Raw genomic sequence first — 11,329 nt, 5'->3', positions numbered from 1 at the left:
TTTGCACCGCAAAACAGGAACAATTTCGAAGAATTAAATGAATAAATAAATAAATAAATAAGAGAAGAAATGAAAGGAATCTGTTTGTAGACAGAAAACTGGTTTACACTAGTGCTCATTAGTGTCTCACCCTGATGACAAAGTCGACAGACAGAGAAAACATGTTTTCTAGAATTGGATAAAGCAAAATTGTGGATTGTACACATTTCAAAATTGAATTAAAAAAAAAAAAATCATTAATGATTAACGATTAATTATTTAAATGATTAATTCGCAAGATGTGTTTTTTTTTATGTGTTGAGATTTTTTTTTTTTTTTTTTGGACTGGTGAATTCTTCTATCGGAAACATTAGGATAGGGATTGTGTTGAGAATGGTAAATGAATGTTGTGTGGAGGACTTGGATAGCTTGAGACCAATGTGTTGAAAAGACTGCTCTTTGGTGACTGTGTGTGAGATGCAAATGTGCAGGGACGAATGATTTCCTGAATGAAAGTATTGGTTGAATGGTTGAAGTTTGAAGAAGACTACTATGGGAAATTGGTAGAGCAGGTTGGACAAAAGAGTGCTTTGTGCAAGTTAAATGCTAAGAAAACAAAAACAAAAAACCCAAAGAAAAAGTTGTTGCTAATTACTAACAAAGTTATGAGGAAGTGGTGTGGGTGTTAGAAGGGCATGCGCTTATGCGGTTCACTGGCTCATCAACATTTGTTTGACTGATCAAAGGAATCATTTGCTACAGGACTTAACATCCAAATCTAACCGGGATCAGAGAATCTCCTTTAGGCGTCAGGCGGCATTTTTGGAAGGTTGATGGACATCTGACTTGTGGCAGAAGCACTCTCACACACCACCGTGCCATTGACAACTACAGGGGGCAAGAAAATACAGAATCACTGACAAAAGCGGTTACCGATGCATTACATTTAAGTAACTTTTTGGTTAGCCTCACATTCAATTTACAAAATATGAAAAAGAACAGCTATGTGGGATTCAAAACATTGCCACGCCCTTTTGTCATGACGTCATGCGCAGAGTTTTGCTAACAGTTGTTTTGTATCGATCATAATGTACGGTGTTGAAACGTCTTTAAGGTTCAATTCGTTTTTTGAAACGGTGGCCCCGGTAACGAAATTTTGGCGTCGCTGGTTGGCCCCCGGCTGGGGCTTTTCGAGCTAACAGGCTAGCTTGTGCTAGCTGGAGCCATCAAGGACACGACGAACCACGAGGATCCGCCATCATGGAAGCGCCTCTCGGTTACGCCTCACTGAAGAACATACCGCACTTTTGTTAATTCTCGAATAAAACCACACTTAAAAGCATGTACGCTATATAAAAAAAAAAAACACCCCAAAAAAACAACCCTTTGTTAACCGCCAAGGACAACATGTCGCCATTCTTTCAGTTTATAGTCAAGTGTGGCGCGGCGGAGTGAGATCCGCGGGTGATGAGGCTCCTGTGGCGCAGTGATGGCCGCCATTGTTGGTCCGTTGGTCGGAGAGCGAAAGCGGCTCTCCCGTGGTCAGCTGGTCGCCTCCAGCTGCCTGTCCGTCCATTTGCTTCCTTCCTTTGTGGATCCACCCCAAACCCCTCGGCTCCCCCACCCGAAAATCCTCCATTAGCCAGCGGGCCCAGGCGCAGAAAATAGTCGTTGCGTGTCGGAACAAGGTTGGAAGCGAGCGAGGGAGGGAGGGGGAAAGAAGGCGAAATTCCGGGTGGGTGAATAGGAGCCTGACGGAGACTGGGAGCTAAGGCGTTGCTACATTTTAGCGCGCGCGCCCGCCCGGTGTTATTTGAGATCGGGAGCAGTCGCAAGCTATAGCCAGTGTGTGTGTGTGTGTCCTCAACGCAGAGCGTAAACGTTTTAGGGGCGGTGTAATGAATAGAAGCCATTATGTCGACGTTGGAATGCCCATTCACGCCACATTTCCACGTCCAATCATGTTGAGAACAACATTCGTTATTAGATTGATGACTGCTTTGCATTTTGTTGTTGCCATACCACATTTAAATGCCCTGAACCAAGACAATAAAAAAAAAATGGCTTGGACACCAAACTAAGCAAATCTTAGAACAGTGACTTGAAAAATGAATGGCATGTATATGATTTCAAAAAAATCTAGTCTTATCATCCTATGACCCGTTGAATATATACTTAGTGATACGTAGATACAGCAAATTTGCAAATGGCGAATTTACCACGCCTTCAAATATAGATTGGTGTGGTTAGTAACTACAAACTAATTTGACTTGTTTCTCCAGACTAAATAACAGATCGCTCACAAATGAATGGAAACATGGAGGCAACATCCCAACCTCAAGGTAGTGCTCGGCTCCACTCCCATCCCATTTAAAGTTGCTCTGTTGACCTTGTGGCTGAACTTTGTGCTGCAGTGTGGGCCCAGGACGACGTGCTCCAATTGCTGGAGTCCATGAAGTTGGCACTGCCGCAGAAGGACCTGACCAAGTACAAGACGTCAGAGTCCCACCTGGACTGGCAGAAAGTGGCCTTCAACTCCTACACGGCCGAAATGTGCAAGCTGAAGTGGCTGGAGGTCGCCAAAGAGGTGAGGCCACCCACCAGGGTGGCTGCGAGCTTTTGGAAAAGGCACAAAATTCATTGAGTGCGTCTTTCTCCGACTACAACAGATCCGTAAATTTCGGACTCTCACGGAGCTGATTTTGGACGCTCAGGACTACATCAAGAACCCGTACAAAGGCAAGAAACTAAAGGTAACCTATGACAGCATCTAGTTTTCAATGAATAATGATACATTTCAATGAGCAGTTGATCTCCATAAACAAGATGCACCCACAATCAGGTTTTGGAAAATAAACTGCATCAAATGTAGTCCACAGTATTCAGGAACCTGGTTTTCCTCCTGTGACAGAAACATCCGGATTTTCCCAAGAAGCCCCTGACACCGTACTTCCGCTTCTTTATGGAGAAGAGGGCCAAGTATGCAAAATTGCATCCAGAAATGAGCAACTTGGATCTGACCAAGATCTTGTCCAAGAAATATCGTGAGCTGCCTGACAAAAAAAAGGTAAAGTGTCAGATGCTTCGGGTTTGTTTGAATGGGTGGGAGGAATCCATCGAAAGACATTTTTTTTTCTTTGCACTGTGCAGAAAAAATACTTGGAAGACTTTGTGAGGGACAAAGAGGTTTTTGGACACAGCATGATGAGGTTCAGGTGAGTTCATCTATTGAGAACTTGGATTTTGCTCCTTATCGTGGACATCGCATTTTGAAAACGTTTCCCGTCCATCAGGGAGGAGCACCCGGAGCTGATTGAGAGCATGACTAAGAAAGGCTCAAATGTTCCAGAGAAGGCCAAAACGCCTCAGCAGCTGTGGTACACCCACGAAAAGAAGGCCTTCCTTAAAGGCCACCCGGACGTAAGTTGGCTTGCTATTCTTTGCCGCCCGTTGGCCTCATCTCATCATTGAGGATCTCTTGCCGTTCTTCTTCTTCCAGGCTACCACAAAGGATATCAAGGACTGCCTCAGCAAGCAGTGGACACAGCTGTCGGACAAGAAGAGACTCAAGTGGATCGCCAAGTCGCTGGAGCAGTATAAGCTGTACGAGGTGAGCTGGAAGACGGCGGCGGCGGCACATCACGTGCCAGCTTCAGCTTGTCTGTCTAATCGAGACAAAATGCCACTCATTGGATGATTTGGCTTCCCGTCAACTTTGGGGCTTTGATATTGGCAGGAGACCATGCGCGAGTACATTCAGCAGCATCCTGAGATGAACCTGACGCAGGGGGACATCGTCAAGTCCACGCTGACCAAAGCCGAGAGGCACCTGAAGGACAAGTCCGACGGCCGTCCCGACAAACCTCCACCGTGAGTCAGCGCCCCCCCCCCCCCCACTCCGTCTGAGTCCCTCCCTCGGCCGAAGAAAGGGGCCACTCATCATTTCCTTCCCTCCTTCCTTCCCTCCAGGAACGGTTACTCCATGTTCTGCGCCGAGCTGATGTCCAGCATGAAGGACGTGCCCAGCACTGAGCGTATGGTCATGTGCAGCCAGCGCTGGAAGCTGCTCAAGCAGAATGAGAAGGATGCCTACCAGAAGCGCTGTGAGCAGGTAATGCAAAATGCTTGCCTCTCACCGTATGGCTTCTCTTCATAGTGCTCTCATTGGCCTTCTTTTTTTTCTTCTCTCTCTCTCTCTCTTTGTAGAGGAAGAAGGAATACGAAATTGAGATGAACAGATTCCTCAGCGTAAGTTCTTTTCAGGCTTCAAAACACACGTCGCCTTGTCGTGGCATGTGTTTACGCTTTGAATTCACCACGAAAACACATTTTCGCCATTGAAACTGGGCTGTGATGTTTTTTTTGTATCGCTTCAGAGTTTGTCTGAGGAGGAGCAGCAGAGGGTCTTGGGTGAGGACAAGGTGGGCTTCAAGCGGGGCAGTGGGGCCAACAGCACAGCGTCCAGGAAGAACTCCAAAGCCAAGGTACCCAGAGACGTCCATTTTTGTGCTCGCATTGTCTCGACGCTTTGCTTCTGATTTGCAGGCCAACGCGGAGAAACCCAAGCGGCCCATCTCAGCCATGTTCATCTTCTCCGAGGAGAAGCGTCCCAAGCTGCACCAGGAACGTCCGGATCTCTCCGAAAGCGAACTCACGCGGATGCTGGCGCGCATGTGGAACGAGCTGCCGGACAAGAAAAAGGTACGAGTCGTCCCCCGTCCCCCCCCCCCTCGAATACGTGGGACTGAGCCACATCCTCGTCCTGAACGCAGGAGAAGTATAAGCGACTGGAGGCTGTCTTGAAGGCGGGGTCGGAGAAAAAGGAGGACCGTAGTCTGCCCGACCCGCCCAAGACGGCGCAGGACATCTGGCAGCAAAGCGTCATCGGAGACTACCTGGCCAGATTTAAGGTGAGCCAGCCGTACACAAACACTTCACCTATTTCAATCGACATTGAATGGAGTGAAAAGGATGCGTGTGCAACGCAGAATGACCGACCCAAGGCTCAGAAGGCGATGGAGGCCACCTGGAGCACTATGGAAAAGAAAGAAAAGATCATGTGGATCAAAAAAGCGGCAGAAGACCAGAAAAGATACGAGGTGAGCCAGCGCCACCACCACCTCGCCCCGGCGGCAGCTAAGCGCCACTCTGCCTGTCGTCCGCAGCGAGACCTGTGCGAGATGCGTTCGCCCGTCGCCACCGCCGTGGCCTCGGGGAAGAAGATGAAGTTCGAGGGCGAACCCAAGAAGCCGCCGTCGTGAGTTGCGCTGGCAATTTGTCCCGGGCTTCCTCCCTCCCGTGAGCTGACCTGTTTTTTCTCCACAGAAACGGCTACCAGAAGTTCTCTCAGGAGATGCTGTCCAACGGAGAGCTCAACCACCTGCCCATGAAGGTGAGGATGACGAAGATCGGTAGCCGCTGGCGGAGGCTGCCCCTCAAGGACAAGGACCGCTACAAAAAGATTGCAGAGGAGATGCAGAGGCAGTACAAAGTGCTGCTTGAGCAGTGGCTGGCCGTGAGTGACGCTGCTTCTGCTAAAAAAAGAAAATCATCCAATTCGGCTTCTTCTAATCACTCCCTCCCTTCCTCCCTCCCTCAGAGCGTATCTTCTCAAGTTAGGAATTCGTACAAAGAGTACAACTCACAGGTGAGGCGCAGCACAATTTGAGAAGCTGTGTTTATTGTGGTGACATGTTGCCCTTTTGATCTTCCAGAAAAGAAAAACCCCTACAAAACCAGGAGGCCCCAAGGCAAAGGTCAAGAAATCGGTAAGGTGCTAGCATTGGGCCGCTAAACCCCCTAAAAGTGATCAAAAATTGTTGCAAAGATGCAAGGATCTCTCCCAAGCGGACAAAATCCAGATGTAGAAGCAGAACAGCCAACGATAGCTCTTATGCACGGCTTCCCGCAGGACACCAAGGAGGAGGAGGAAGAAGAAGAAGAAGACGACGATGAAAAGGACAGGGCTTCCTCCGAAGCGGGGTCCTCCAGCAAAGATGATGATGACGACGACGACGACGTAAGTTGCGGCAATACGATTTTGGAACAGCGTGAATCTTTTCGTTTCTCACGGACCATTCCAAACGTTTGTGTTGAAGAAGGACGAAGATGACGAAGACGACGACAAAGTGGACGACAAGGAGAACAAGTCAGAAGACAGCAGCAGCGAGTCCAACTCTGGCGGCTCGTCAGACTCTGACTCGGACTGAAGAGAGGCGCAGGGGGCGGGACCACCGTGACGACGGGACAGACCAAGCTGAGCCACGGGGGCTTCATTCGGGGGGAGATCTCTGCCACTGTGCCAACCCCTGCCCAAGCCGCACTTTACGGTCCATAAACCATAGTGGATGTTTAAAAAATATGGCCAATCATTGGTCAAACCTGAATTGCGTTCCTGAAATCGACCACAGAAACTCGCATGGTGGCATCTTTGTCAATATTTCGGAAGAAATCCCACAGACGTAGCTTGTGTTGATCCAGATAGTCCTTCAATAAATGCAAAATAAATGTATCATAAGACATTGGATATACTTTTCATGAAGACATATAACTAACCTGGATGATTTTCATTGGGTCGATGCGTTTTACTGGTTTCTTAGCAATAAACCCTCCAACTCCTCCGTACTGCACATCCAGATCAGGATGATCTTCGCTCGTCACCTCCAGCAGATGTAAAAAGGTTTCATTGACCAATACATTCTGCTCGGATCAAAAATGATAATAATAAAAGGAGTGGAAAATACATCATTGATGAGTCTATTCTCACTTACGCATATATTAATCTCCTCCAAGGTCGTTTTCGACATTTTCTTCACCATATTGAGAAGGGACAGCGCTCCCTCTACTGTTAGTGAATTGTAAGCCAGCTGTGGGAACAATTAGAAACATGATTTTATATCAGACTGTCGTCTGGTTACCACTAGTTTACTCACCATCAGTACCCGTAGGGTGTCGTTGTATTCGAGACCCCTGCAGAGCAAGCTGACACCTTCATTGGTGATGCGATTGTTGTTGAGATTGAGGTGCACCAATGTGTGATTGAATTTCAGAGCTTCACCTATAGCTAGGGCTCCTTCGTTCCCAAAACCATTCCATGATAGGTCAAGGTGCTTTAACATTGTATTCACCTAAATATGGAGAGAAGCAATATTCACACCGGGGCCGATTTATATTCGTTCAAGTGTTATATTTTAAGGCTCCAAGGCCCATGTACCTTGAGTCCGGCGCAAAGCGCAACAGCTCCTTTCATTCTGAGTTGATTCCAACAAAGATTCAGCACCTCCAGATGCTCGGCATTTGCTGTAAATATGTAAAATAGGAATAAACCTTCAGCTATTATCCAACGGTCATGCCAACGCATTAACAAAAACATGCTAGCATACCTAACAACAGTCCTAGATACTCTCCTCCTCGTCCACAAAACTTATTATGGCTGACGTCTAATTCCTTAATACTTACGTTGACCTAAATGTGAAAATATTTGTATCGTAAGAAAAGAATGCAAGGGTCAGATGTCAACGGATCGAAGAACTCACAGAAAAAGCTTCTGCAAAATATTTTGCATCATCGTCTATAAATCCATTTCCTGTTGGATGAGACAAAACATAATGACAAACTAGGTACAATAGCTATAGCTTGCTAATAATATTATTGACAGTGATAATATGACATGCAATGACATTGATTGATAATATATCCAATCCAGTAATGAGTATTGTCCACATTATGAGTTCATAACAGTATAAAAATAGAATTTAAACATTTATATCATTATATACTGCACATACCTGAAAGTTTGATTGATTTTAGTGAAAAGCTGTCCAGCAACATTTTACCCACATGCTCAGCGCCAGAAGAATGAAGACGGTTGTTGGACAAGTCCTATAATATGTATGCACACCCACTTGTACAATAAAACGTATTGATTATTAATTTGATATCATGAAAAGCATTTTTTCTTCATACCAAATGCTGGATGGTGAAATTAACTTTTAGCATCTCTGCCAGATCCTTGGCTCCCTCTGCTTGGATGTCGTTGTCTGCCAGTTCCAGAGTGTTGAGATGCATGTCACTCTGAGTGCAAAATAATTTTCGATAGCGCCTATCAAAATGCTTGCTCTTGGTGACATGCTCATATTTTGCAACTCACCACCAAAGCAATAGCGAGTGCCTTGCACCCCAATGGTCCAAGACCGTAGTGGCTGAGGGTCATGGTGGGAGAGTCGAGGTTCCGAATGAAGGAGGACACGGGAACAACACTCAACAGCTTGCAGGCTTGTAGGTAGACATCAGCTACAGATGTTAAACCCAAGGGTTCGTCATCTGTAGCTTTGGGGATGCACAAAATGTTAAAAATAAATGATAATTAAGTTGTGTTCGAGAACTCATGTTACAATGGACTCACCATCTAAGCCTGGGTCCAAATCGTCTTCCAAGTCTTGTCTTAATTTGGTAGATGGATCATCATCATCCTCTAAACAGAGGGACTCAAAAGATAGAGTTGACATTTGCGTTAGCTGTGAAACTAGAAACATGCAATGGAGAAACACGGAATCAAACAAGGAGCCATATTTGTCATTGAAGTACAAGTCTGTGAGGTGAAAGAGAACACCTTTGTGTAAATCTATCTGTCAGACGGCACGTGGTGTGTACCGCACTAAATTATGGATATGCATCCCGGACTTGTTCAGTCTTGAATAACTAGAATTGTATGTCAGGAAGAGGTTGATGGATGTAGAGCTGAAGACATGAGCAGGTGCAAAAGATAAGATTTTGTTGGAAAAGGATGACAAACTGTAGCCCACGATGGAAGGAAAATTAGTTTTTAGAAATATTGAATGAAAGATAAGTTTGCAACATATCTCTGGTGAGTTCCATCAGTCGGTGTAATGAAGTTTGCTTTCATGATGAGAACTTGTCATTTAGGTCTTGACTGTGTGCTCCGCATCCAAAGCGAGCTCCGATGGCGCATGCGCAGACGGAAGAAAAGAAGCATGATCAGCTGGCTGTTATTTTACGCTATGTACCCGCTCTCACAGTACTTGCGTAGACGCCCCTCGGGTAAGCACAACTGGAAAAAAGCATGTTTATGCGTTTTATTCCATGCCACCATTATATCCACCTTTGACCAACGCTCTGCGATGCTAAATAAGCTACGTCGCTAGTGCTTAGTTTCTGATGCATTTTGCTTGTAGACTCGGTAGCTTTAATTGTCACGTGCACGAGTAAAAGCTGACGTTTTGTATGATGACATGTTATTGTGCAAAGTTAAAGTGTGGAGAAAGTAATATTTTAGAGCACAACTCAACTGTCGAGTTTGGTAAACACTGGTGGGTGAGTGGTGGGGGGGTGACATGCTAACGCGTTAGCTTGCACCTGTTAGCAAAACTCTGCGCATGACGTCATGACAAAAGGGCGTGGCAATGTTTTGAATCCCACATAGCTGTTCTTTTTCATATTTTGTAAATTGAATGTGAGGCTAACCAAAAAGTTACTTAAATGTAATGCATCGGTAACCGCTTTTGTCAGTGATTCTGTATTTTCTTGCCCCCTGTAGTTGTCAATGGCACGGTGGTGTGTGAGAGTGCTTCTGCCACAAGTCAGATGTCCATCAACCTTCCAAAAATGCCGCCTGACGCCTAAAGGAGATTCTCTGATCCCGGTTAGATTTGGATGTTAAGTCCTGTAGCAAATGATTCCTTTGATCAGTCAAACAAATGTTGATGAGCCAGTGAACCGCATAAGCGCATGCCCTTCTAACACCCACACCACTTCCTCATAACTTTGTTAGTAATTAGCAACAACTTTTTCTTTGGGTTTTTTGTTTTTGTTTTCTTAGCATTTAACTTGCACAAAGCACTCTTTTGTCCAACCTGCTCTACCAATTTCCCATAGTAGTCTTCTTCAAACTTCAACCATTCAACCAATACTTTCATTCAGGAAATCATTCGTCCCTGCACATTTGCATCTCACACACAGTCACCAAAGAGCAGTCTTTTCAACACATTGGTCTCAAGCTATCCAAGTCCTCCACACAACATTCATTTACCATTCTCAACACAATCCCTATCCTAATGTTTCCGATAGCAGAATTCACCAGTCCAAAAAAAAAAAAAAAAATCTCAACACATAAAAAAAAACACATCTTGCGAATTAATCATTTAAATAATTAATCGTTAATCATTAATGATTTTTTTTTTTTTAATTCAATTTTGAAATGTGTACAATCCACAATTTTGCTTTATCCAATTCTAGAAAACATGTTTTCTCTGTCTGTCGACTTTGTCATCAGGGTGAGACACTAATGAGCACTAGTGTAAACCAGTTTTCTGTCTACAAACAGATTCCTTTCATTTCTTCTCTTATTTATTTATTTATTTATTCATTTAATTCTTCGAAATTGTTCCTGTTTTGCGGTGCAAATTGGATAGACCACAGTCTAACAAATTTCTTTTGTACACAGGTTTAGCCAATTTTATCAGTTTAACAAATATGCTCACACGTGCACAGCTCTCGGTGCGAGGGGAGGGGACCTGGCAACAATGATTTGTCGCAAGCTGGCCAGTTCTTGCGGTCGATCATGAAGTTGGTCCCACCCACGCACGCGAGGACAGCACACTCTAATTTTTCTATTTATCTTTTAGAAACAAGTTGTATTACTTTACCACTTGATTTGCAAATTTTAACTTCAGTGTGCAGACATAATTTGACCCCTTGTCATTTGCCGGGCATACAATCAGCATTTTCATAATTTTATCGTATGTACAGGAGTTCTGATAACCTAAAAAAATGTTTTTAAACCAAAGGTAGGAGCATGAGAGGTCAAAGAGGAGGAAGCCCGTTTTGCTGAAAATTTGGCTTTTCCTCTGCCCCTCCCTCCACCCCTTTGATTGGTCTTGTTTTGCATATCGACACACTCTCGCAAAGTGTCCTCGTCAGAGAATGGATTAGGGATAAAGTGACAACTTTTGATGGAGTAGTGATTTATGGCCTTAACAAAAAAGGATTATTATTATTTTTTTTTTTTTTTTTTAAGAGTTATGAGGTCATAGAGGTTATCGAGGTTATGGGGTTATAGGGTTAATAGGGTTAGGTTGTTATTTATTGAAATGGTGAATCGTTAATGATGAAAGGTTTGAGTTTGGTATGAATGTTTGTGTGGGTGTGTGTGTGTGTGTAGGTCAAAAAAGTTATGAGGTGCTGCTTCTTCCCTGGTCCTGTAGGGGGTGTTTAAGTGTTTCATTCACTTTCATCCTGAGGGGGTGTTTAAGTGTTTCATTCACTTTCATCCTGAGGGGGTGTTTAAGTGTTTCATTCACTTTCATCCTGAGATAGGAGTGGTAAGGTGTGT

General features: G+C 44.7%; 2 protein-coding genes across 8 annotated transcripts; one reads left to right on the top strand and one right to left on the bottom strand.

Moving 5' to 3' along the window:
• The first annotated feature begins 1,040 nt into the window (after positions 1–1,040).
• LOC147038968 (nucleolar transcription factor 1-like) lies at positions 1,041–6,687 on the top strand. 5 transcript variants are annotated; one of them, XM_085904857.1, is made up of 20 exons: positions 1,041–1,667; positions 2,262–2,321; positions 2,394–2,566; positions 2,649–2,732; positions 2,891–3,046; positions 3,130–3,194; positions 3,273–3,399; positions 3,479–3,589; positions 3,716–3,849; positions 3,949–4,090; positions 4,186–4,227; positions 4,356–4,463; positions 4,525–4,680; positions 4,752–4,889; positions 4,968–5,236; positions 5,305–5,494; positions 5,579–5,626; positions 5,694–5,747; positions 5,891–5,998; positions 6,078–6,687. In XM_085904857.1, the coding sequence occupies exons 2-20, from the start codon at positions 2,285–2,287 to the stop codon at positions 6,186–6,188; spliced, it is 2,253 nt and encodes a 750-aa protein (XP_085760983.1). In that variant the 5' UTR covers positions 1,041–1,667; positions 2,262–2,284; the 3' UTR covers positions 6,189–6,687. The 5 variants fall into 5 exon arrangements, with proteins under 5 accessions (XP_085760983.1, XP_085760982.1, XP_085760984.1 ...); XM_085904856.1 differs by having other exon boundaries at positions 1,041–1,714; XM_085904861.1 differs by lacking the exon at positions 1,041–1,667 and having other exon boundaries at positions 1,729–2,321; positions 4,968–5,078; positions 5,145–5,236; positions 6,081–6,683.
• Positions 6,089–9,268, bottom strand: LOC147038967 (uncharacterized). 3 transcript variants are annotated; one of them, XM_085904864.1, is made up of 12 exons: positions 8,591–9,268; positions 8,384–8,503; positions 8,129–8,307; positions 7,945–8,052; positions 7,767–7,860; positions 7,515–7,564; positions 7,362–7,443; positions 7,193–7,278; positions 6,912–7,106; positions 6,750–6,845; positions 6,535–6,678; positions 6,089–6,465 (listed from the first exon to the last, which is right to left on the bottom strand). In XM_085904864.1, exons 2-12 carry the CDS (start codon positions 8,484–8,486, stop codon positions 6,355–6,357), a joined length of 1,248 nt encoding a protein of 415 aa, XP_085760990.1. In that variant the 5' UTR covers positions 8,487–8,503; positions 8,591–9,268; the 3' UTR covers positions 6,089–6,354. The 3 variants fall into 3 exon arrangements, with proteins under 3 accessions (XP_085760990.1, XP_085760988.1, XP_085760989.1); XM_085904862.1 differs by having other exon boundaries at positions 8,384–9,268; XM_085904863.1 differs by having other exon boundaries at positions 8,129–8,301; positions 8,384–9,268.
• Between the last annotated feature and the right edge of the window lie 2,061 nt (positions 9,269–11,329).

The sequence above is a fragment of the Syngnathus leptorhynchus genome, unplaced genomic scaffold, assembly GCF_054491065.1.
Source record: "Syngnathus leptorhynchus isolate UIUO unplaced genomic scaffold, UIUO_Slep HiC_scaffold_24, whole genome shotgun sequence".
Classification (NCBI taxonomy): Eukaryota; Metazoa; Chordata; class Actinopteri; order Syngnathiformes; family Syngnathidae; genus Syngnathus; species Syngnathus leptorhynchus.
The sequence above is the reverse complement of the archived record's forward strand: the minus strand, read 5'-3'. Positions and strand labels throughout refer to the sequence as shown.

Excerpts from the sequence above, each read along its gene's own strand:
- LOC147038968 (XM_085904857.1), top strand. The coding sequence starts at position 2,285 with ATGAATGGAAACATGGAGGCAACATCCCAACCTCAAG. Across the intron at positions 4,464-4,524 it reads GGAAGAACTCCAAAGCCAAG|GCCAACGCGGAGAAACCCAA; the intron begins GTACCCAGAGAC and ends TCTGATTTGCAG. Across the intron at positions 5,627-5,693 it reads ACAAAGAGTACAACTCACAG|AAAAGAAAAACCCCTACAAA; the intron begins GTGAGGCGCAGC and ends TTGATCTTCCAG.
- LOC147038967 (XM_085904862.1), bottom strand. The coding sequence starts at position 8,513 with ATGTTTCTAGTTTCACAGCTAACGCAAATGTCAACTCTATCTTTTGAG. Across the intron at positions 6,846-6,911 it reads ACACCCTACGGGTACTGATG|CTGGCTTACAATTCACTAAC; the intron begins GTGAGTAAACTA and ends TTGTTCCCACAG. Across the intron at positions 6,466-6,534 it reads ACCCAATGAAAATCATCCAG|GACTATCTGGATCAACACAA; the intron begins GTTAGTTATATG and ends CATTTATTGAAG.